Source organism: Melampsora larici-populina, assembly GCF_000204055.1.
Source record: "Melampsora larici-populina 98AG31 unplaced genomic scaffold MELLAscaffold_14, whole genome shotgun sequence".
In the NCBI taxonomy this organism is placed as follows: domain Eukaryota; kingdom Fungi; phylum Basidiomycota; class Pucciniomycetes; order Pucciniales; family Melampsoraceae; genus Melampsora; species Melampsora laricis-populina.
In genome coordinates, this window is record NW_006768778.1 from 1,530,227 (window position 1) to 1,552,094 (window position 21,868).

The 21,868-nt window shown below is 39.3% G+C and overlaps 7 protein-coding genes across 7 annotated transcripts; 4 read left to right on the plus strand and 3 right to left on the minus strand.

Moving 5' to 3' along the window:
* Positions 1-641: 641 nt before the first annotated feature.
* Positions 642-890, plus strand: MELLADRAFT_85562 (uncharacterized protein; the record flags this gene model as incomplete). Its single annotated transcript, XM_007408949.1, has 1 exon — positions 642-890. The coding sequence occupies one exon, from the start codon at positions 642-644 to the stop codon at positions 888-890; it is 249 nt and encodes an 82-aa protein (XP_007409011.1).
* A 708-nt stretch (positions 891-1,598) lies between these two features.
* Positions 1,599-2,518, minus strand: MELLADRAFT_77557 (uncharacterized protein; the record flags this gene model as incomplete). The annotated part of the gene is made up of 2 exons (XM_007408972.1): positions 1,599-2,315; positions 2,394-2,518. 2 exons carry the CDS (start codon positions 2,508-2,510, stop codon positions 1,599-1,601), a joined length of 834 nt encoding a protein of 277 aa, XP_007409034.1.
* A 1,928-nt stretch (positions 2,519-4,446) lies between these two features.
* Positions 4,447-5,960, plus strand: MELLADRAFT_105734 (uncharacterized protein; the record flags this gene model as incomplete). The annotated part of the gene is made up of 3 exons (XM_007408950.1): positions 4,447-4,940; positions 5,014-5,588; positions 5,671-5,960. The coding sequence occupies 3 exons, from the start codon at positions 4,447-4,449 to the stop codon at positions 5,958-5,960; spliced, it is 1,359 nt and encodes a 452-aa protein (XP_007409012.1).
* Positions 5,961-6,991: 1,031 nt separating this feature from the next.
* MELLADRAFT_85564 (uncharacterized protein) lies at positions 6,992-7,385 on the plus strand (the record flags this gene model as incomplete). Its single annotated transcript, XM_007408951.1, has 2 exons — positions 6,992-7,139; positions 7,222-7,385. The coding sequence occupies 2 exons, from the start codon at positions 6,992-6,994 to the stop codon at positions 7,383-7,385; spliced, it is 312 nt and encodes a 103-aa protein (XP_007409013.1).
* Positions 7,386-8,068: 683 nt separating this feature from the next.
* On the minus strand, positions 8,069-8,930 carry MELLADRAFT_62499 (uncharacterized protein; the record flags this gene model as incomplete). Its single annotated transcript, XM_007408971.1, has 3 exons — positions 8,069-8,146; positions 8,224-8,372; positions 8,471-8,930. The coding sequence occupies 3 exons, from the start codon at positions 8,928-8,930 to the stop codon at positions 8,069-8,071; spliced, it is 687 nt and encodes a 228-aa protein (XP_007409033.1).
* A 3,798-nt stretch (positions 8,931-12,728) lies between these two features.
* On the minus strand, positions 12,729-14,973 carry MELLADRAFT_105737 (uncharacterized protein; the record flags this gene model as incomplete). Its single annotated transcript, XM_007408970.1, has 5 exons — positions 12,729-12,800; positions 13,325-13,473; positions 13,572-14,171; positions 14,245-14,319; positions 14,400-14,973. The coding sequence occupies 5 exons, from the start codon at positions 14,971-14,973 to the stop codon at positions 12,729-12,731; spliced, it is 1,470 nt and encodes a 489-aa protein (XP_007409032.1).
* A 4,264-nt stretch (positions 14,974-19,237) lies between these two features.
* Positions 19,238-21,644, plus strand: MELLADRAFT_105738 (uncharacterized protein; the record flags this gene model as incomplete). The annotated part of the gene is made up of 8 exons (XM_007408952.1): positions 19,238-19,280; positions 19,338-19,513; positions 19,947-20,030; positions 20,327-20,576; positions 20,647-21,021; positions 21,102-21,114; positions 21,226-21,321; positions 21,611-21,644. The coding sequence occupies 8 exons, from the start codon at positions 19,238-19,240 to the stop codon at positions 21,642-21,644; spliced, it is 1,071 nt and encodes a 356-aa protein (XP_007409014.1).
* Positions 21,645-21,868: the final 224 nt, after the last annotated feature.

The window sequence follows — 21,868 nt, forward strand, 5'->3', positions numbered from 1 at the left end:
CTCACCGATTGTTCCACTATCAGGCTCAGCTGCGTCGAAAAGGATATCAACAATTTCCAAGTGAGTCGATCCACAAATTCTGTCAGAAATGGTTTGAACTCACTAAGCTTGCTTTGACTTGTCCAGGAATCCGGGTGATCGTTACCTGCAACCTCGAGTGCCACAGCATCATCATGACCTTCGTTAGGGCTATCTCGAAGCTCAAGTCACCACTCCAATCAACTCTACCGATACCTCCAAAGGCTTTCACTTCACTTCAATCCAACTCCATAGCATCTAGCTCTAGATTCTTCTCATTGACTTTCACCAATCGAAACCCGGATGATCCCTTCGGATTTTCTCAAACCAAACCTGGACAAACCATCAAACTTCGTGAACCAAGTAAACCTTCAACCCCAAATAGCAACCCAGAAAGAAATCCAACCTCACGTTCAACACCTCAAGTAGGCAGTGCAATCTTTCAACGAATAGCACAAAGTCGACAAAATCAAATCCAAGAATTAAAAAGATTTGATGATTCTAATCAAATCAATCGAGATGAAAAAGCAACAGTAGATCAACTTTGGGAATTAACATCCAAATTGAAAGTTCAATCACATTCAGGTCCATTATTACCATCCAGTTCACGTGTGGTGAGAACGATGAGGATTCCTCCTACTTCTTTCTTAAGTAGACCTGCTACTACGATGGATGTGGAAAGAGCTTATAAACGAGTTCAGTTTATGGTCAATTCGGCTGGATTGAGAAAAGATATTTATCTTAATAAACGGTATGAGAAACCTTATTTGAAACGTCGTAGATTGAAAAGTGAAAGACATCGGATGAAATTCGCTATTGAAGTACAACGTAGAGTTCAACTGATTAGTGTTATGAAACTAAAAGGCATGTAAAGCTTGGTTATTCAATCGTGATCAACTTTCATTAGCAATCAAATCCAAGTATCATATAGAATCCAATTCATTTGTTTATAATCTTACCTTCCTTCCATCACCTCAAAGAAACTCATTGACTGCGTCATCACTAATTTCGATTGAATTTGGTATTGGATCTGAAAGACTCATTCTACTCACCTCTTGTTATTGATCGCTTACGAAAGAGCAAACCTGAGAATAATCTACAAGACAAGAGTGAGTTTTTTCTCCAAAATTAATACACTTCGATTCAGATCATTTTTGTGAGATTAATGTAAGTTTGAGTTGAATCGATCTTATCAGATATATATTAAGAATGATTATCTGCTTGAAATATTTAGCAGATTTGGCATACCATGTAGAGTAATTTGTTTGGAACAAAAGATGAGTAAAATAGTATACAATCAAATCAATCTGATTAATCAACAAAAGCCAAAGACTGTTCGAAAGGATCAGTTAAAAAAATGAACACAAGGTATGAAAAAGTCAGAATGTATTCAAATGAGAAAGACATGTTAATCAGATGAGGGAAAATTAAATTGGAATGAGAAGAAATGGGTATTGATGGGTTATGAAGAGAATAATTATACAACCCTTTTTCTTTGAAAACATTGATACGAAAGTACATTTAAAAAAAACAGTCAATCAAAAAGGTATATATCAATCCTTTGAATTTCCTTCTCATCTTCAATCCTGATATTGTTCAGCAAACCAAGCTGTCACACTACCAGATCCAACGCTACCTTGGGACCCACTTCTATCCCTATTCTCTTTCTCTTCTTCTAATTTAATTTTTTTATTAATCTTTTCTTGTTCTTCAAAAAAATCTATCTTTTTCAAAACTTGATCATAATAAAATGGATCCCTACTAGATGGATTAGAATGATCATCTAAACATTCAGGTATAGGTTTAATAATTCTAATGATAGGTAAAGTTTGAAATGAAATTGATTTTCGAATCTTAGGTTTCTCATATGTAGGATTTAGAAAAACGTTGACGGGATGATTGTGGGCTGAAAGTGCTTCAACCGTTAGTTTGGTTGGAATGGTGGTTGAACTTGGAAGTTTCGGTTGTCGTTTAGGTACTTCTGGGATCGGTTGGTTAGGTTCAAAGAATGATGGTAAGATTGATTGTCGTTTGGTTTGTTTTCTGATTAATTTACATCTTTCTGAATCGATTTGATTCTTTTTTGGTTTTCGTTTGGGTTGTTTTGGTGATGATGGCATTGGAGGAGTTGGTTCGAGTATCATTGCTCCTGATAAAGATCCTGCACATGATGATGATGCTGAGATAGTTCCTTCAAAGCTTAAGTTGGTTGGATCTAAACTGTCTAGTAATTCAGTTGAAGGTTCAATACCACGTTGGAGGTATTTTTGGAGGATGAGATTAATTTTATTGGCACCCTAAAGAGAAAAATTCAAAGATGGTTAGGATAATGCTTGAAATTTCAAGGGAATCGTTGATAAATGAGATGGACTAACCTCTTGTCTCTTGGTCAAACGTGCCTCTGAGATGTTGGAACTACCTTTGGTGATGTTTTTGATCCAACTGCGAGGTAAAGTGGCAGTAGCTCTAGCAATTGAAATTGATGATTGCATTTTTTTTGATAGTTTTTTTTTTAAAAAAAGGGGAGGACGTGAAGTTTAGTTGATGGAGAAAGTTGAGAAAGTGAGGTAAAATAATTCAATTTTTTGTGTGTGATAGAGATGGGTGAGATTCGAAGTGATTTCAAGATCTTTTAATTTGGATGATCAAAGTTTTAGATAAGAGAGGTTTTAAAGTTGATAATGTGTTCTGATGGAAAGATAAAATTGGATGTGATCACAGAGGGTCTTTTATATCACTTGATGAAAGTTTTTGGAATGACGATACAAATGAATCAAAGAACGTTGCATCAACGGCTGGATGAAACGACTGCTCGGTCCTTTTCAATATCTTTGAAGCCAACTTCAAAAAAAAAGATACGAACACAGAGATTTTGAGATGGTTACAAATGGCTAAATCTGAATCACAAGATGGATGATGAAGGCAAAGTGATTCTGTGCTTCAAGCTTCAAAAGTTTCCTTCATCAAACTTGAAATTTAGAGAAGGATAAAGGAAACTAATTTGTGCGCAGAGTCGATCATGATTCTGTTCAGCCAAGTTACTTGACAGCCATGTTTCTCTCTTGCTGAAAATGGCGTACAATTCAAAGGAAAGTTGGGATCAGGACTTGACAAGCATGACAACAGGCTCAAACCTTACACAGCTTCGATCATTTATCTCATCCTGACATGGATTTGAGCTCGGGCGTATGATTACAAAAAGAGTGAAGTGAGAGACGTTGTGAGAGTTTAGACCGACATAGGGGTGCTCAGAAGTGCTGCTCTTGAACTGGATCCCAAATTGTTCATGAGCATGATAGACGGAACTCTTTGCTGTCACTTGGAAGAATGCCTTCATCGCCCTCCTCCGGGCATGAAGTCATCAGCCCTGATTACAATCCAGCCGGTATGATTGTTCTAGCCGAACGCATACCTTTTTCTTATATGTGGTCACGAGGCGGAGTTGTGAGTGTTCTTGTTCACATGACTCAGATAGTTTCAATACTGGAGCATCAGAAAAGGTATGTAGTTGTTTCCCATATCAAGATTCAACATTGAAGTAATCAAGTCGAAACTCAAGAGAGCCTTCATTGGGCTAGCCGATGCCAATGACTGACGTTCAACCCAGAACCATCATCAATCACAAGCAGTAAAACGATGAGGATGATTGAGTGTGAAAAATCTTGGAGCCCTCATGTTGTGATCCGGAGGCTGTAACTTGAGGAATTTCAAAAGGATGCCACCTGTCGCGACTTCTTTTCCATCCATGCTCGCGGCGCCAAGGTTTTGAGTGGTTTTCCTGGCTTTTGACAGAGATCTGGTCAGAGAGTGCACTGGAGCTCAGACTTCGCCAACCTAATCTGGATCATCATTTGGCGAGTTTGAGCTGTTGTCATGAGGGCTTATTGATATGTCGATCAAGAAACTCACATACGGGCCGGTAGCTTTGGGCTTTGGCTCAGTCTGGTTTCCGCATCGACACGCCTCTTTCAGCTTGATACATCAGGCAAGGGAGCTTACATCATATTTCACTCGAACTTTGCCCGTTTATGGAGCAGTTCACTGGATTTGTACCACGCAACTGCTCTATTCAAGAAAAGTTCACCAGGCATGACGAGCTTGGCTAAGGTCTTAAGCTCCTTCCGGATGGTCCATAATGACTCAGAGAATATGGTCCCAGTCAGACTGACGTACCAGGTGAACCGATAGGAGGCCGGAGATTCACTTGTTTCTGGAGAGTTCCGAACTCAATGTACCCTTGCAGAGCCTGGTCTCGTCAGGGTTCAAAGTGCTCATCAGCCCCTTGTTTAGCCCGATATACAGTGCTATATATGTGTAGCTGATCTACAGCTTGCATCCATACCCCAACTTTCGTATCCAATCATATCATCACCTGCACTGCGTATCAATCACACAGATTACCAGCCCGCTTATAGCTTGCGTAAGACCATGTCGTCCTTTATGAACACCTCAAATATCTTTACATCCGAGCACTTCTCACACGGAGCCTTTCAAGACGGACTACCTTCACAATGCCAACCAATCACACTCCAATCAGTTCTTCCATACGTCCTGGTGATGTGCCAGTGTGCATTACTTCACCCGACTTTTGCTCACTCAAACCTTGCTCGGTTGACCCGAATGGGTCTAACACCCATCAACGTGATTTGGTCACTTACTCTTCCCTTTCGTTACTGCAAAACCCCACTGGAATTTAGCAACCAGAAAAATATGGGATTGGCAGCAATGGCATTTTACACAGCTGTGAAGTGCTTAGAGTGGGGATTCGCCTCCGGTGCATACTATAAGCGCCCCCTTAAGACCATTGATGGAGTACTGCAATGGGAGAAAAACAAAGAGGATGAGACCTTCAAAAAGGATCAAGAGAATGAGCCTTGTAATGCTTTCAAGTTGATCACTTGGACACTTCTTCAATTGTCGTCGTTAGTATGCCTTTGAGCTCTTTCAGATTTATGCAATCGCTTCATTGACTCAAAATCTCTTCTTTATCCACAGGATGCGTGGGTACAACTTCACATGGGGACCAGCTGCTGTGGCCAACACTTTCAGTACTGCTTATCTAATCAAACGTTTCATACGAATCAGCGTTCCTTTGAACATTGCAGTCGTCTTCATCACCTTGACCCGCGATTCCCCATTGAAAACACCAACTTCAGCTCTCCTATCGATTGGGGTACCCAACTTCCCCGGACTGAAAATCCTCGCAGAGTCTATTTACTCGGTCAGCTTCGGTGCCATGTTAGCTTGCACAATGGACACTCGTTTCACCCTTTCTACACTTCTCTCTAAGGCTGCATACACTATTATGAGTTTTCTTCAATTTCCAGAAGAAATTCTCGAATTAGTCAATCCATTATATCTACCACCTATGTTTCATTCACCTCAGAGTGCTAGTTCTGTTGCTGAGTTTTGGGCTGAATCTTGGCATACACTTTTAAAGAGAATGTTTGTTATGGCTGGGGGGAAACCTTTGGTTTGGATTACAAAGAAATTAGGTGGTACTACCAAACTTCAAAGATTAGCTGGATTGCTCGGCATCTATCTCGCATCTGCAGTGCTACACGAATACAGTTGAGTTAGACCTTTTTATGAATCGAAAGACTAATGTTTTCAAGCTGGCTGACGATGAAAACTTTTTGATCTGAATGACAGTCATCCTAGCAATGGCTCAACCACCACACTCTAACCCACATACAATCACTTCATTTCCTGGTGCTGCCATCTTTTTCATGCTTCAACCACTTGGCGTACTCATTGAGCCAGCTATCATTCCCTACATACCAAAGCGAATCGGAGGAGGAAAACTATGGACTTTTCTCTTCGTACTCGCTACCACGTATCCATTCCGAGAACACTACTTGGGAGAGGCCAGGTTGAGTGCACCTCTTCGACCTCTTTCTCAATGGTCGCTCTTGTACACATTATCACCGCTGAAACAATAGTGATCATTATCGAAAGGTTTTCACAATATTAGAGCAAACACTTTTCTTACTTCTACAAACATGTATTCATTCATCATATCATCTCATTTTTCCAATATTATACCTGCATTGTGAAATATTCAAGCGTAATCACCAAAGAAAGCCTACAGATTGGGCTCCAACCTGTCGCACCGTTAAAAATTGATCACATAAACCTTTGAGGCCTTCAAACCAATGTCCCATGTACGGGTTGAACCCATTCAACACAAAATCCTAAGTATACTCACCCCCTTCAAAACAAACACATCAAACCCTGTTTGTGATGATTTCAGCGTCACTCCCACCTACGTTTCCTCGTGTGTTCTTTGGGATGAGGTGACTTGAGATTTAGAATCCCGGAATTAGGATGAAAGGGCAACATGTACATAGCGCGACCCATTCAACAAAAAAATGCTCCCCAAATCTGTATGCATCCTAGTTTCCACACAATCCAAATTGTAAAAAAAGAATACTAGGAATCCTGAATATCGTGCTCAATTAGTGAAAACGAGACACTCTCTGGAGAGCTTCCTTCAAGGAAACACCACTTCATGCGTCGAACTTATATCGTCCATTCAGCATTGCCCGCGGTGTGCCATGGCCTCCATTTAATAGTTTGAAATTCCTCCCACTGTTCTGTATGCACGGCTTGCTATCAGGTGCTCCACTGCGACCACCGCTCCATCTCGTACGCCTGGCAGTGGAACTATTGAGCCATATGCGAAGATGTCTTGGAAGAAAGATGACGTGTCACAGCTGTGAAGGTTTCACAGGTGATCAGTGTCACAGGTACAGCTCCAGCCTTCGAAACACAATTTGACTTCAGCAAGAAAAACTTATCAGACTGATTTCAACTCTCATTGCTTTCATCAAACGATTTCGAAATGACAATACTCAAATCACTCAATCTACTTCGACCAATCCTCTTCCATTCCAAGCCAAACAACTTACTTCGATTCAATTCCAATCTATCCTCAGAACCATTGAAAACTCAAATCAATTTAAATTTAAGAATGAAAATTCAATTCACATGTAAAGCAAAAGACGCAAAAACTTCAAAAACATGTGATACAACTAATAATCACGAGTTCTCCAAATTAGCTTATGAAAAAGGTATCGTTTTAGTCGAATGTCCGGCTTGTCAAAATCGTCATTTGATAGGTAAGTTCTACTTTTTCTCTTGTCCCTTGTTTACTTGAAACTAACGGCTGTATTTTTTTGGGGGGGGTTTGTGATTCTTTAGCGGACCATCTTTCATGGTTTACAAATAATTCAACGTCAGATGATCCAAATTTTAAAAATGATTATCGAAATATTGTTGATTTAATGAAATCTAAAGGTGAAAAAGTTAAAAGAGGAAAAATCTCAGATCAAAATGGTGAAGTTTTAGAGTATTATGATGATTAATGTTTTCATTCTTTGAGGTTATTTTTTTGTGAAAAATCGTTCTTTTTTGTTCACAAATTTGGGAATCAGTTGAACATCTCTTTTCATTTGTACCATTTCTTCTTGTTCTCTTTTTTGTTTGCTTGACAAGCATTGTAACAAAACTATTATATCCCCTCAGACTCGCATTTCATTGGACCACGTCAATATCCAGCTAACCCAATATTCACGGAAGCATCCCACTCAGCATCACAGTCAACCCACTTTTCTCCAAGTAGCTACCATGTAATAAAGTCTCCCATCCATTTCATTTGTCCATGTCTTTACCATATCCCTACAGAGAGTCAGCTTTTCAAACACAAGCCGCTCACTCATAATTCAAGTGGAAAAGTTGTAGCAGAAGTCTGGTGAGACTTGAATGGACAGATGGTATAAACTATGGTTTTCCACTCTACAAGCTCCAACATCTCTGAAGTGAATCATCACCAGCTTTTGATGCAACAGAGGTCCTTCCAACTTCCATAACTGGATCCGCAAACCTCATCAAATTTGGGGTTCAAAAAGAAAATACATGCACTTTCTGTCAAAGCAATATGAGTTTTATGGCCACTCTGACCGGTGGTTTTTGCAACAGAAGCTTTTCTATGACTGTAGACTATCAACACAAATATACATAATCCACTGATTGATCTTTGAATCACCCCTCAAGATGAGCTTAGCACAATTTTCTCCCGACAAATAGGGCATTTAGGAAATTTAGTGCCATTCTTCTTCAACAACCTCTGTTTGTTAGATTTGTGAAGGGCCCATTGTGAGTAGACATTCTGGCTGTGTATATATTGAAAATCTTTTAACTTACTTGCCAACAATCCATGTGAATTTTATGATCTACCTCAGAATGAAGATTGACAAGATCATCCTCTTGGTGCATGTCTTGCTGACAAATAACACATGGTTGGCCAGTTGGGGAAAGTTCAGGCATCTTGAATGTCCACATTTGAGAGTCACCTACAAGAGGAATTTTCAGTGATGGTTATCTGAATTCTGTGGGGATAATGTTTCTAGTGTAGCTGGTGCAGCCATCAATGAGACTAGTGACGACTTACTGCTATGATCCACTAGACCTTCAAGGTATGACTTGGCACCATCAATGAGGGTAGAAATGTGTTGTAGTAGGCGGATCACTGAATCTTCCTGATTAGCCAGCTGTTCAGATCCAATAGTTTCCCATCTGTGATACTGGTGCTTAATCCCAATTATAGACTTAATTAAATGTTTGATACTATACATGTTCATACTCTTTTCCTTGAGGAAAACTTCCAGCGGGTTCTGAAAAGGCCCAAGATATGTCCTTTTCAGGAAGTGATGTATGATATGTGGGAGTTCTTTGGACTCATATGCCTTCTTGAAACAACCATTTTGTGATTTCATAAATCTCACAAAATCTCTGCCTGCGGGATAGATTTTTTCATATTTATGGAGTATCATGTAGGCAAGTTCTTTGTCCCATGGTCTTGTAGCTTGTTCTTCTAAATGTCGTGAGCACCCTGACAAAAGGGTTCTCATTGTTTCTTCCTTCATTGGACAGCTTTCCTGAAGTAGAAGATCATGAGTCTCAACCAGGAATTTGGATGATTTTGAGGCTCCATCTGTCTTGAATTGGGTTGTGATCCATTTTATGATTTTAAACTTTGAGAGTGCCTCTGACAGGGCTTTGAAATCAAACACATATGTCATTAAGATTTCAAAAAACAGAAAAGAATCAAGAGAGAAGAATCTTACACAAATCAATATCCAAAAGTTTGCGGCCTTGTTTTGAGTTCCATAACTCCTGACTAGCGCTTATAAGATTTAATCCTATTTCAGAAAGTAAAATTGTCAGTCATCCATAAAATTATTTCTATATCTCAATGGCATCAAGTTATTAAATTAATTCATACCCCTTGTCAGATGAATCTGGAGGCCAGCACTCCTTATGGGTCCTTTGTTCATGTCTGTTTCTATTGGCTTCAAATCACCCTTGGGTAGATACTCTTGAAAATGAGTCAAAACAGCAAGCACCCATATTCTTTCTTTTGATTCCAAGCGGTAATTTTCAAGGATGTCTAATGCATCGTTAATTGTCTTTTCAACCTGTTTACCTTTCATGAATGCATCAGACCTGATTTTTTCTTGAAGAAATGGGAATGAGATTCTCAAGTTTGATGCCAATTCCTCCAAGTACATGTCTAGAAACCACCATCTTGGGATCTTCCTATTCACACGGAGAAGGCTCTTAAAGCTATTGATATCAGGAACTGGATGAGAATTTTTAGTTGATATCAAACTTATAGATTCTAAATTGGATGACAAGGTTGCATCAGGCTTAATATTAAAGGGTTGATAAAGTTGAACTTCAATTTCCTTTGGATTACTTCTTGGTACTGAATGCAATCTATATTGTGGTGTATATGGGCATATGATTGAGGAAGAGAATTTCAAAATTATAAAGAGACAGAAGGCAAATGATTTCATGATTCTCAAAACCAAATTTTGCTAGTGTTGGTGTTGATGAAGGAGGAAGAAGGAAAACTGATGTCTTTGGACAAACTTGTTTTCCTCCCAGGGAAAACAGCAAGAAAATAATCTCAAACTGTACTGATACAAGTCTCACAGTGGGATGCATTGAATGCTGTTCATTGGAACACAATATTCTGCCTTCAAAAAACTTTCCTTGAATCATGTTTTGAGACATGAATCACCTTGTACAATTGATATGTTGGATAACCTAATTGAAGCATCAGCATCAGGACTTGTACTTTTTGAGATTGCAAACAGACCCCCAAAAGAGAACCTTTGATGCAGGGTGGTCTACAAAAGTGTATGTTCACAGAGGAGAACATACATTTGAAAAAAAAACTCAATTGAAGTTTTTTACATTGATGGTACTCTAGAGATGTTTTGTTGCAAATTTCAACCAAATTTATTGCTTATGCTTCAATGATATATATTGGGTTGTATTTGATATATTGTGGATACTGATTGTTGCCCTAAATGTGGAACTCTTGAGAAAGATCTGAAAAGTCTTGATGCCCCACCTTGGATTTTTTCAAAGACTGCTACAGGGTCTTTTGATATTTTGATTTTCCAAACTGTCAAGAGCACACAGAATGCACAATTTCCCGTTCATCCTCTCATGAGTGAAACCATAGCTCATCCATTATCATGATTTGGAGAGTGTGTACCACTTGGAAGGGTCTGTCCCTGAAGCTTTCCAAGGGGCCCAAATGCCATTGGCCACAGGGACATTTTGCCTGCTGTGTGTTGGTCTGAAAAGAAGGCCACACAGCCAAGATTACAGTGTCTTTCCTGGTCACTTTCAGATAGTCAATCAGTGGTCTCTTGGTGGTATTAGATTGTTTCAAGGGGATAATTTCCAAGTGAAAAGGTTTTAAGCTCACCTCTGCTCCCCTTCTTGTTCCCACACCAATGCTTGCTCCCTTGGACCTTGGGATGGAGGTAGCATGATAGTGATGATGAGGAAAAGGCCTTCCAGAATCCAATCCAGCCTCCCAGACCATGGATTGGATTCTGGGAGCTGTCACAATGTCTGATGAAAAAACATGGTCACAACCACTTCTATTGAGGTGTTTATAAAAATTCAGAATTCATATGAGAGCTGCACATTTGACCACCATGCAAGACAACCCTTTATCACCATTTCAAAGGCCACACTACACCATCGAGCCAACCAATATCTGGCCAAAAGCCAAAATCTGAGCCCCTTGTCTTAATTTTCACCAAGTTATGGAACAATTTATTTTGAGCCCATCTTTTGGCTCACAGTTTGCCCTTCCTTGTAGATCTTTTGATATCTGCTGAAAAATGTGGACCCAGAAGTTAGAAGACATCCAAAGCTTCAGTAAAACATAGAACTGATCCTTTCACCAAAAATTGCATTGAATCAAAACGTCTAATTAGCTGATTTCTCAAAAAGCCTTTTATATTCATATCCTCCAATGAAGACCTTAGAACTTTGATATATGCTTTGGATTATCAATTTATGGAGATTGGGTAGAGGAAACTTGCAAAAGCAAGTCAATCTCCATAATTGTGAGATGTTGAGTGAAAGTCAGAAGTCCATACCCTACAAAAGAAACCAGAGATGAATCCAGTCTGATAAGATGGTAGAGGCTGTTTACTCCAAGTGTGTGAATAGATATGACAATTGAGGTGTTTGAGGGTCATTGCAGTTCAAGTTTGAAAAAGCACTAAAACAGAACTGTGCCTACAGCAAAATGCTGCTTATAATTGTTGAAAGTTTGAAAAACTCTGAGAAAGCCCTACCTGAGGAGCACATGTATGTGCAAACAAAAGTTGGAATTATAAAGTTTTACAGCACATGGAGGCCAAAAGACTTATAATTTTACAACATTTTTGTTTAACTTGAACTGCCCTCTTGCATTTACATATATATATGAAAGAAAACCCCAAATCAAAAGCTCAATCAAGGCATGGTGCTTGTAGGGGGTGGTGCAAAACGGGCCTCATCTATTATCAAACTCATTACATCATCATTTCTTCACCAACTTTGCTATTGTTTATGACTTTTTTTGGCCTTGTTGTCTTTCATGCTCACAACTTTGAAAATCAGTTGAACCTCTCTTTTTTGTTTGTAAAATTTCTTGTTTCATACAATTTTTTCGGCTCGAGAAGCATTGTAACAAAACTAATATCTACCCTCAGACTCACATTTTATTGGACAATGTCAATATTCTGTTAACCCAATATTCATTGTGAGAACCACCATAACACAGGTGGTCCGTAGGTCCATGAGGGCTTGCAAAACTCGTGAAAGGTGAATCCCAGAGGTAGGCGCACAGATCTCGGTACCGAGCAACACGTGTTGCCTACAGAGCTGTGCGCTGAGGAAAATGTTCCCTCTACACTCTTCACCACTTTCACCTCTCCAGTGTCTCATAGGCAAGGACACTCATTGCAAGCTCAGCATTCACTCTGTCTTCTCAAGAGATCCTTAGTGAATTCTCCGTGCAATAGTTTTTGTAGACCACCCCACCCACCCAACAAAATTGAAACATCCCACTCTCCAACCCAATGGAGGACCCCAGCAAGACTTCTTGGTTCGCAGAAACCAAATAGTCTTGGGGCAAGATTGGTTCCAGAAAACCAAGCCTCGGGCCAGGGCCCCCGCTACCCCCAACCCGCACAATCTTGACTACGGAAAGGTAAGGATCATGCATTGTGGGAGGATGTAGGACAAACCCACTATTAGCCACACATGTAGTGTAACTAACTCACAAGATCTCTACCTGAGCTGTGCCAGCAAGTAGAGAATGGGCAAAAGCATCTCACTCAGCATCACAGTCAACCCACTTTTGTCCAAATACCAACCATGTAACAAAGTCTCCCACTCATTTCCTGGTCTTCACCATATACCTACATAAAGTCCGCTCGCAAACACAAGCAACTCACTCATAACTCAAGCGGAAATGTTGTAGCAGAAGTCTGATGGGACTTGAACCGGCAGATGATATGAATTGTTCCCTATGGTTTTCAGCTTCAACATCTCTAGAGTGAATCATCACCAGTTGACGAAGCAACAGGAGTCCTTCAATCTTCCATAACTGGATCTGCAAACCTCATCAAATTTGAGGCACAAAAAGAAAATATATGCACCTTCTGTCAATGCAATTTGAGTTTTATGGCCACTCCAAACGGTGGTTTTTGCAAGAGAAGATTTTCTATGACGTAGGCTATCAACACAAATATGCATAATCCACTGATTGATCTTTGAATCACCCCTCAAGCTGAGCTTAGCACAATTTTCTCTCGACAAATGGGGCATTTAGGAAATTTAGTGCCATTCTTCTTCAACAACCTCTGTTTGTTAGATTTGTGAAGGGCCCATTGTGAGTAGACAATTCTGGAGTTGTGTATATATTGAAAATATTTTGACTTACTTGCCAACAATCCATGTGAAGTTGATGATCTACCTCAGAATGAAGCTTGACAAGAGCCTCCTCCTTGTGCATGTCTTGTTGACAAATAACACATGGTTGGCCAGTTGGGGAAAGTTCAAGCGTATTGAATGTATACATTTGAGAGTCACCTACAAGAGGGATTTTCAGTGATGTTGATCCAGATACTGGGGAGATTATGTTTCTAGTGTAGCTGGTGCATCAATCAATGAGATTAGTGATGACTTACTGCGATGATCCACTAGATCTTCAAGGTATGACTTGGCACCATCAATGTGGGTGGAGATGTGTTGTAGTAGGCGGATGACTGAATCCTCCTGATTAGCCATCTGTTTAGATTCAGTATCTTCCCATCTTTGATACTTTTGTTTAGTCCTCAATATAGAATCAATTAGAAGTTTGATACTATCCATGTTCATACTCTTTTCCTTAAGGAAAAGTTTCATCAGGTTTTTAAAAGGCCCAAGATCCTGCCTTGCCTGAAGTATGAGATTTGGTAGTTCTTTGTATTCATATGTCTTCTTGAAGTAATCATTTTGTGATTTTTGAAACCTTACAAAATCTCTGACTACAGGATAGATTTGTTCATATTTATGGAGTATTATGTAAGCAAGTTCTTTGTCCCATGGGCTTGTATCTTGTTCTTCTAAATTTTGTGAACACCTCAACAAAAGTTTTCTCAATGTTTCTTCTTCCATTGGACAGCTTTCCTGAAGTAGAAGATCATGAGTTTCAACCATGAATTTGGATGATTTTGAGGCTTCATCTGCCCTGAATTGGCATGTGAGCCATTTTATGATTTTCCACTTTGAGAGTGCCTCTGACAGGGCTTAAAAATCAAAGAAATATGGAATTAGTTTGGAAAATCAACCCAGAGAATGATCAAGAGAAAATAATTCTACACAAATCAATCTCCAAAAGTGTGGGGCCTTTCTTTGAGTTCCATAACTCCTGACTAGCTCCTATAAGATTTAACCCTATTCCAGAAAGTAAAATTGTCAGTCATCCATACAAATCTTTCTATATCTCAGAGGCATTGAGTTAAATTAATTCATACCCTTTGTCAGATGAAGCTGGAGGCCAGCATTACTTATGGGTCCCTTGCTCATATCTGTTACTATTGGCCTCAAATCACCCTTGGGTAGATACTCTTGAAGATGAGTCAAAACAGCAAGCACCCATATTCTTTCTTTTGATTGCAAGCGGTAATTTTCAAGTATGTCTACTGCATAGTTAATTGTCTTTTCAACCTGTTTACCTTTCATGAAGGCATCAGACCTAATTTTTTCTTGAAGAAATGGGAATGAGATTCTCAAGTTTGATGCCAATTCATCCAAGTCCATGTCTAGAAACCACCATGTTGGGATCTTCTTTTTAACATTGAGAAGCCTCTTAAACCTATTAATATCAGGAACTGGAGGAGAATTTTCAGTTGATATCAAACTTATAGATTCTAAGTTGGATGACAAAGTTGCATCAGGCTTAATATGAAAGGGTTGATAAAGTTGAACTTCAAATTCCTTTGGATATCTTCTTGGTACTGAATCCAATCTATATTGTGGTGTATATGGGCATATGATTGTGGAAGAGAATTTCAATAGTATGAAGGGACAGAAGACAAATAATTTCATGATTCCAAAAACCAAATTTTGGTAGTGTTGGTGTCAATGAAGGAGGAAGAAGGAAAACTGTTGTCTTTGGACAGACTTGTTTTCTTCCCAGGTGAAACATCACAAAAAATACTGCCACATATTCTGGATACAAGCCTTATAGTGGGATGCATTGAATGCTGTATATTGGGACACAATGTTTTGCCTTCAGAAAATTTTCTTTGAACCATGTTTCAAGACATGAATCACCTTGTACAATTGACATGTTGGATAACCTAATTAAAGCATCAGCAGCAGGACTTGTACTTTTCAGGATTGCAAACAGACCCCCAAAAGAGAACCTCCAATGCAGGGGGTCCAAAAAATTGTATGTGCACAGAAGAGAACATAAATCCAAAAAAAAACTCAATCGAAGTTATGTAAAATGCTTGTAATCTAGAGAAGTTTTTTCGCAAATGGCAACCAAACATATTGTCTATGCTTTAGCTTTGTATATTGAGAGTTCTGAATGCCCCCCTAAATGTGGAACTCTTGAGAAAAATCAAAGATTCTTGACATCCCCCCTTGGTTTTTCAAAGACTGCTGCAGGCTCTTTTGGTGTTTTGATCTTCGATACTGTCAACAGCACACATAATACATAATCTAATCTTCATGCTCTCAATGCATGTTGAGTGAAGCCATAGCTCATCCACTATCATGATTTGGAGGGTTTGTACCACTCAAAGGGTCTTTCACTGAAGCTTCCCAAGAAACCCTAGTACCATGGGCCACAGGGACATTGTGCTTGCTGTTTGACAGTCTGAAAGGAAGGCTACACAGCCAAATTTGCTGTGTCTTTCTTGGTCACTTTCAGATAGTCAATCAGTGGTCTACTGGTGGTATTTGATTGTTTGAAGGGGATAATTTCCAGGTGAAAATGCATTAAGCTCACCTCTGCTCCCCTCCTTGTTCCTAAACCAATGCTTGCTTCCTTGGCCCTTGGGATGGAGGCAGCATCATAATGATCATGGAGAATAGGCCTTGCAGAATCCAATCCAGCCTTCCAGACCATGGATTGGATTCTGGGAGCTGTCCCAATGTCAGATGAAAAAACATGGGCACAACCACTTCTATTGAGGTGTTTGTAAAAATGCAGAATTTGTATCACAGCTGCACATTTGACCACCATGCAAGACAACCCTTTATCACCATTTCAAAGGCCACAGGCTGGTCAATATAGGACTACACCATCCAGCCAACCAATATCTGGCCAAAAGCCAAAATCTGAGCCCCTTGTCTGGATCTTCACCAAGTTATGGAACAACTTATTTTGAACCCATCTTTCGGGTCACAGTTTGCCCTTTCCTGTAGATCTTTTGATATCATCTGGAAATGTGAACCCAGAAGGTTGAAGGCATCCAAAGCTTCAGTAAAACATAGACCTTATCCTTTCACCTTCAATGGGATTGAATCAAAGCATCTAAGCTGATTTCTCAAAAAGCCTTGTATTTTCATACACTGCAAACATTTGGGGTATACAAAGTTTGTTCTGGAAATTTCCAGACATCTTTTTCCAGAACACCAGAAGCCTCCTGCTCTTCTGGAAAACATGCAGTGTTGGTTATTCTAAGCTTCAGAATACCATAAGTTCAGAACACACCTAAAAAAGACTTTTGGTGTTCTGGGGAAACACTTCTGGAAATTTCCAGAACCATATTTGTATACCCTAATTATTCAACTTCCACAAGTGGGCAGAAAAAATAATTGGGAGTATGATTTGTCATAAAATGATCTATCACTTCACCCCTGAGCCATAAAACCCACACTATATATGTATAGCAGGCTCAATGAATAGGGTGTTATCATGTACATACAGTGCTGCTCAGGTATCTGCTCATCAGGATAAGGTATTCATATGTAATACATGCTGTAACGTTTTTCAGATTGACAAAAGCATTCAAAAGATGACTACATACACTGACTCAGTGTTGTGAGAATATGAGCTCGTTTGAAAAACTAATTTTGGCTGTGGCCAAAATATAAATTAAACAACCTGGGGCAATCAGGTGCGACGTAAGTCAGTCGGCACAAGCCTAAGAGCTTCGAAGAGCTACTTGAAAAAGATAACACACCTGGGGCAATCAGGTGCGACGTAAGTCAGTCGGCACAAGCCTAAGAGCTTTGAAGAGCTACTTGAAAAAGATAACACACCTGTGCGTATAGCAACAGGGAATGAGGCAAAGGCGTCGAACAAAAAGTATAAGTAAAAATAGTATAAATGAGTTTCTTTCCGATGATCATAATCACAACTACTAACCTGGGGCAATCAGGTGCGACATAAGTCAGTCGGCACAAGCCTAAGAGCTTCAAAGAGCTACTTGAAAAAGATAACACACCTAACCACGCACACATGTTAGTTAGTAAACGTAAGAAAAAGTAAAAAGTGAACTATGACAAACCTGTGCGTATAGCAACAGGGAATGAGGCAAAGGCGTCGAACGAAAAGTATAAGTAAAAATAGTATAAATGCTAGTAATGATAATGAGAACAGATTGTTAGAGAGATTTGTAGAACAGTTGTTGAGAAGAAAATAAAATCACTTACAGTTTCTTTCCGATGAGGAAAGAAACTGGGTGGTACAAACAAAGACTATATATACCATAAAACATAACAAGTTTGTAAATTTATAACCACGGACATAAAAAGAAAAAGCTCAGGTCACACTCGACCTATTCCCAAAAGATAATGAAAAGATAAATAATACACAGACCCTAAGTCTATACTCAAACATTTGACTGCCTCTAGAACTTCTAACTTGATACTTGATTAATGAAATAAATGTGAATATAAATCTAATCGAGAGCGAGCTGGAAGTTCTTGATAATTTGTTGCCTTGATGTGAAAGTAAATGTAACTAAAAGGATTTAGACAAGACCAAGCGTGGTTATTAAATACCACAACACGCTGTGGTAATCAAAATATCTGCGCTAAGAAACTGTGAATTGTGGAATACTCAGTTTGAGTGTTTTTCAAGATCACCACCTATCAATCAAATTAACTCCAATCTTCTTAAACTCAATCAATTTCCTTTAATTATATAATCTTTAAACTCTCATTAAAACAAAACAACAACAAACTTTATAACTCTTCTGCTTCATTTTTACACTATCTTAAAGTGTTGGATTTTTATTGGATCCCATTTACTTTGTTTAAAATAATTCAATTTTGATAAAGTCACATAACTTACAATAACAAGCAAAAATAATTAAACCAAAAAATCTAGATATCTAAATACAAATCTTTCAATTATACAATCTAATGATCCTTCATCTTGTTCAGTAACTTCACCATCTTCAAGCATTTCCAACTTATCTACAGATGCACCAATGACTGATTGAAAAAATCGAAATTGAATTTAATTAATGACACTGAAAGAACAAAGCTATTCAAACCCTGAATAGAGAGTTTAGAAGAATGGATTAGTAAATGATACAGATGAAGAGAATGAAGGACTTACCGAGAATCAAAAAATCGATTTTTTGATTTGATGGGAATTGATGAAATGGGTGGTGACAGGTCAACAGTAATAGATTAATTGATCGATTGAGAAGTGCCCGAGGCTTGATTTGACTCGGACCGACCTAAAACAAGACAGAAACAGCTCAGAATAGGTTTCAAGAAGTGGTCAGAAGAAAGGGATGATAAAGACCAAAAATCGAACTTACATTAGGTTTGATTAGGTTTGAAGGACTGGAGTATAAAAGGGAGTGTTGGAGTGATTGAATGTGAGGGGTGTGTCTTATCGTATCGTATTGTATCGAGTGTTTTCGAGAGTTCCTTCTTTTCTTTTTGACCGTTATCGAGTTGGAACTCCTACAGCCGATTCAAGAAAGGTTGCAATTTTTTTTGAAGAAAAATCGCCGCCGCAGCAGCTAATACCTGGGCAAAGGGGCAAAAACCAAGTCAAAAGACTTTTCAATATGATCATGGATCTTTTGATTTGCATGGATCTTTCGACAAATCAAAAGATCCCAGATCTCCATCTTGCTTTCATCAAAGCCACCTTGCAATGTAGGGACCCAAACAATTCAAGCGCCACCAGATCCTATATACCAGCTCTGACCGATGTTCAGAAAGGGTTCCTACAAGGCTACCCTTGAGATTCCCTCCGGCCAGCTACCCTCAATTCTTTCTTCCTCTAGGATTTCAATTTCCAATAGTTCTACAACCAGTATCACAATCTTTCTTTTCACTAAAATTCTCATCCTATCAAATCAAAATCCTCATATCTTTCTCTATACAAGTCATGTCTACAGAAGTCAATAATATGCAAGGGTGGATGAATGGTAGTGAGTGTTTTATCTTTGCTCTGGCTCATTAGTTGTACTGATTTCCCCATCTCTCAGTCTTTGAAGACCCCCCTGTCTTACGAAATGGACATGATGCGCCAGCTCGTCAGGCTGGCGATAACTTGCTGGAACGTCCGGGAACTGCAGGCCGTGCTCGATTTGACCTAGCGCATGAAGTGACTGTACGGATCGCTTTCAAGATCAGTTTTGAGGAAACCAAAGAGCAGCCATGTGTCCGTATAGGGGGGACAAAGAAGGCTCCGAAAAAGACGATCAAGACAGTCGATTCCCGACACTTTCACAATGGATCGGGACGTTCCATCAAGACCTGCTTATTTGGCAAGAGCTTAAATGACTTCAAGGCTCTGTGTGGTGACGCAGTCAATGAAATCAAGACTGGAATGAAAGAAGTGGTACTGAACGGTCACCTCGCCCAAGGCTTGATATGGAAGGCAACCATTGGCAAGAAAAAACTACCCCTCGATTCGTTTGAGGATTGGCAGGAGTTTGTGCTTTGCCTCGATCGCTCGAAATCACGCACTGGCAAATTAGATATCTGTAGCCCAAACGAAGCCCAAAAAAAGAAACAAGTTGATAATGTGAGCCGATATTTTCACTCACCTATCAAAACTATATTCATACTAAATTTCCTCACAACTGATCCAGGATGAGGCGGCCGATGGGCTTATTGCAAAGGACACGGCGGGAAACAAAACATCTCACAATCAAGAATTGATCAAGGAGAACTTGGTGAGGGTACTTGGTTTCATATGTTTTAGCTCACCCCTCTGATCTCTTTGGTTTCCATCATTAGGAACAAAAGAAGATGTTGGCCCGTTATACGGCCTCAAACAAATTAGTTGAACGTTATGGGCAGACCGGCACTGCTGGCGGAGATGGAGCAGTTTTGACATCCCCCTGGGACCCGAACTTCAAATATCGATTCTCTTTTGAAGCGTGCTCTGTATGGGCCAAAGAAATTGTAAGTATTTTACTTTATTCTTGAGTCTGATTCGACTTTTAACATTTCTTACTGTTCCTCATAGGCTGAAGGCCAAGCAACACTTGACATGCCACCCGACTGTCCTGATTACCGCCGATCAATGAAACGCACCAGATTTGATAAGAACACAAGTTCAGCTAAAAGATATCAGATTCATTCGGCTGAATTTCAGCGTCAACGTGAAGCCACTGAAGAATCCCCTTCAACTCGTGGGAAAAAGACCAACTTGGATATGCGATTACCAGCTTTGACCAAAACTCCCGACTCAAAATCACAAATAAAGTTGGCCCCAGGTGAGTTCCTTTGATTTATCATCGAGCAAACTCCTTACTATGCTAATCACAAATGCTATTTACACATCAGGCTGCGAGCATCATCAATCACATATTGACCCGTCATTTTCCAAAAAGAATTTCATTGACCTAGCTGCATCCTCAGATATCGAGGATGAAACCAAAGTGTCTGATGTCCACACTTCCGATGATATCTGGAGCTCAGAGGATATCGAGATCATTACGGGCAGGCCAACACCCTTTGACAAGTTTTTGGCTTCCGCCGGTATCAAACAACCTGTTGATGAAATCAGGAATGTACTTTTTAACGCAGGAATCAAAACCTGGACTGATCTATTACCCTCAATCTCAGTGACCGAATCGTCTGTGATGGCTTTGGGAATTGACAAAATTGCTGCTGGAATGCTACTTGCAGCAGCAAGTGCGCGTCAAGCAAGCATATTGGGTAAGTTGTTTCCCTTATGGCTTAAAATCATTTCGTTGGTGAAAAATATCGGACTGACCATCTCCCACTGATGTTTTCAGCGCGCTTTCAAAAGTCAGTAAAAAAACAATCCTAATTACTTGATGCTATCAAACCCTTTGTGCTGGATAGAGTTCAATTATCTCAAAAATATACAAAACTTGTTTAAATTGGCTCTTTTCGTAGTCCCCTAAAAAGATATCGTAATATCCTACCTTTGAAATCAGAAAAATGTTGGTATTCTTCCCCATCAAAGCCATTGAGCCCAGTCTTGAGAGATCCGTGAGCAAATTGATTAGATCAAGTGAGAAACAATATCCTGAAAACCTAAAACAACTATCGTTCTTTGATTGTTCTCCAAGAACGATAGTCAATCGTTGTTCTTTATTATCAAAATCTTTGAATCTTTGACACGACTATCGTTCTTTGAGAACAATCAAAGAACGATAGTCGATAGTCGTTCACTATTATCGATATATTTGAATGTTGTCAAACTGTGCGTTCTCTTACATAGTTGTTCATTATTATCGATATCTTTGAATCTTTTCAAACTGTGCGTTCTCTTGCATAGTTGTTCATCATTATCGATGTCTTTAAATCTTTGACACGACTATCGTTCTTTGAGAACAATCAAAAATACCGATTAGATTATTTGAATTAATAGAATCACAACTAGGGATTCAAATCAAATGGATGTCATATTTCTTAAAACGAACACCGAAAACAAAATTGAAACCTCTAAGTTGTTCTTCTTTGATGAAGGATCTTTATCATTCTGTAAAGTGGCTCAAGTTGTCTCATTTTAGGCAAGTGTTCAGTGAGGAAGAAA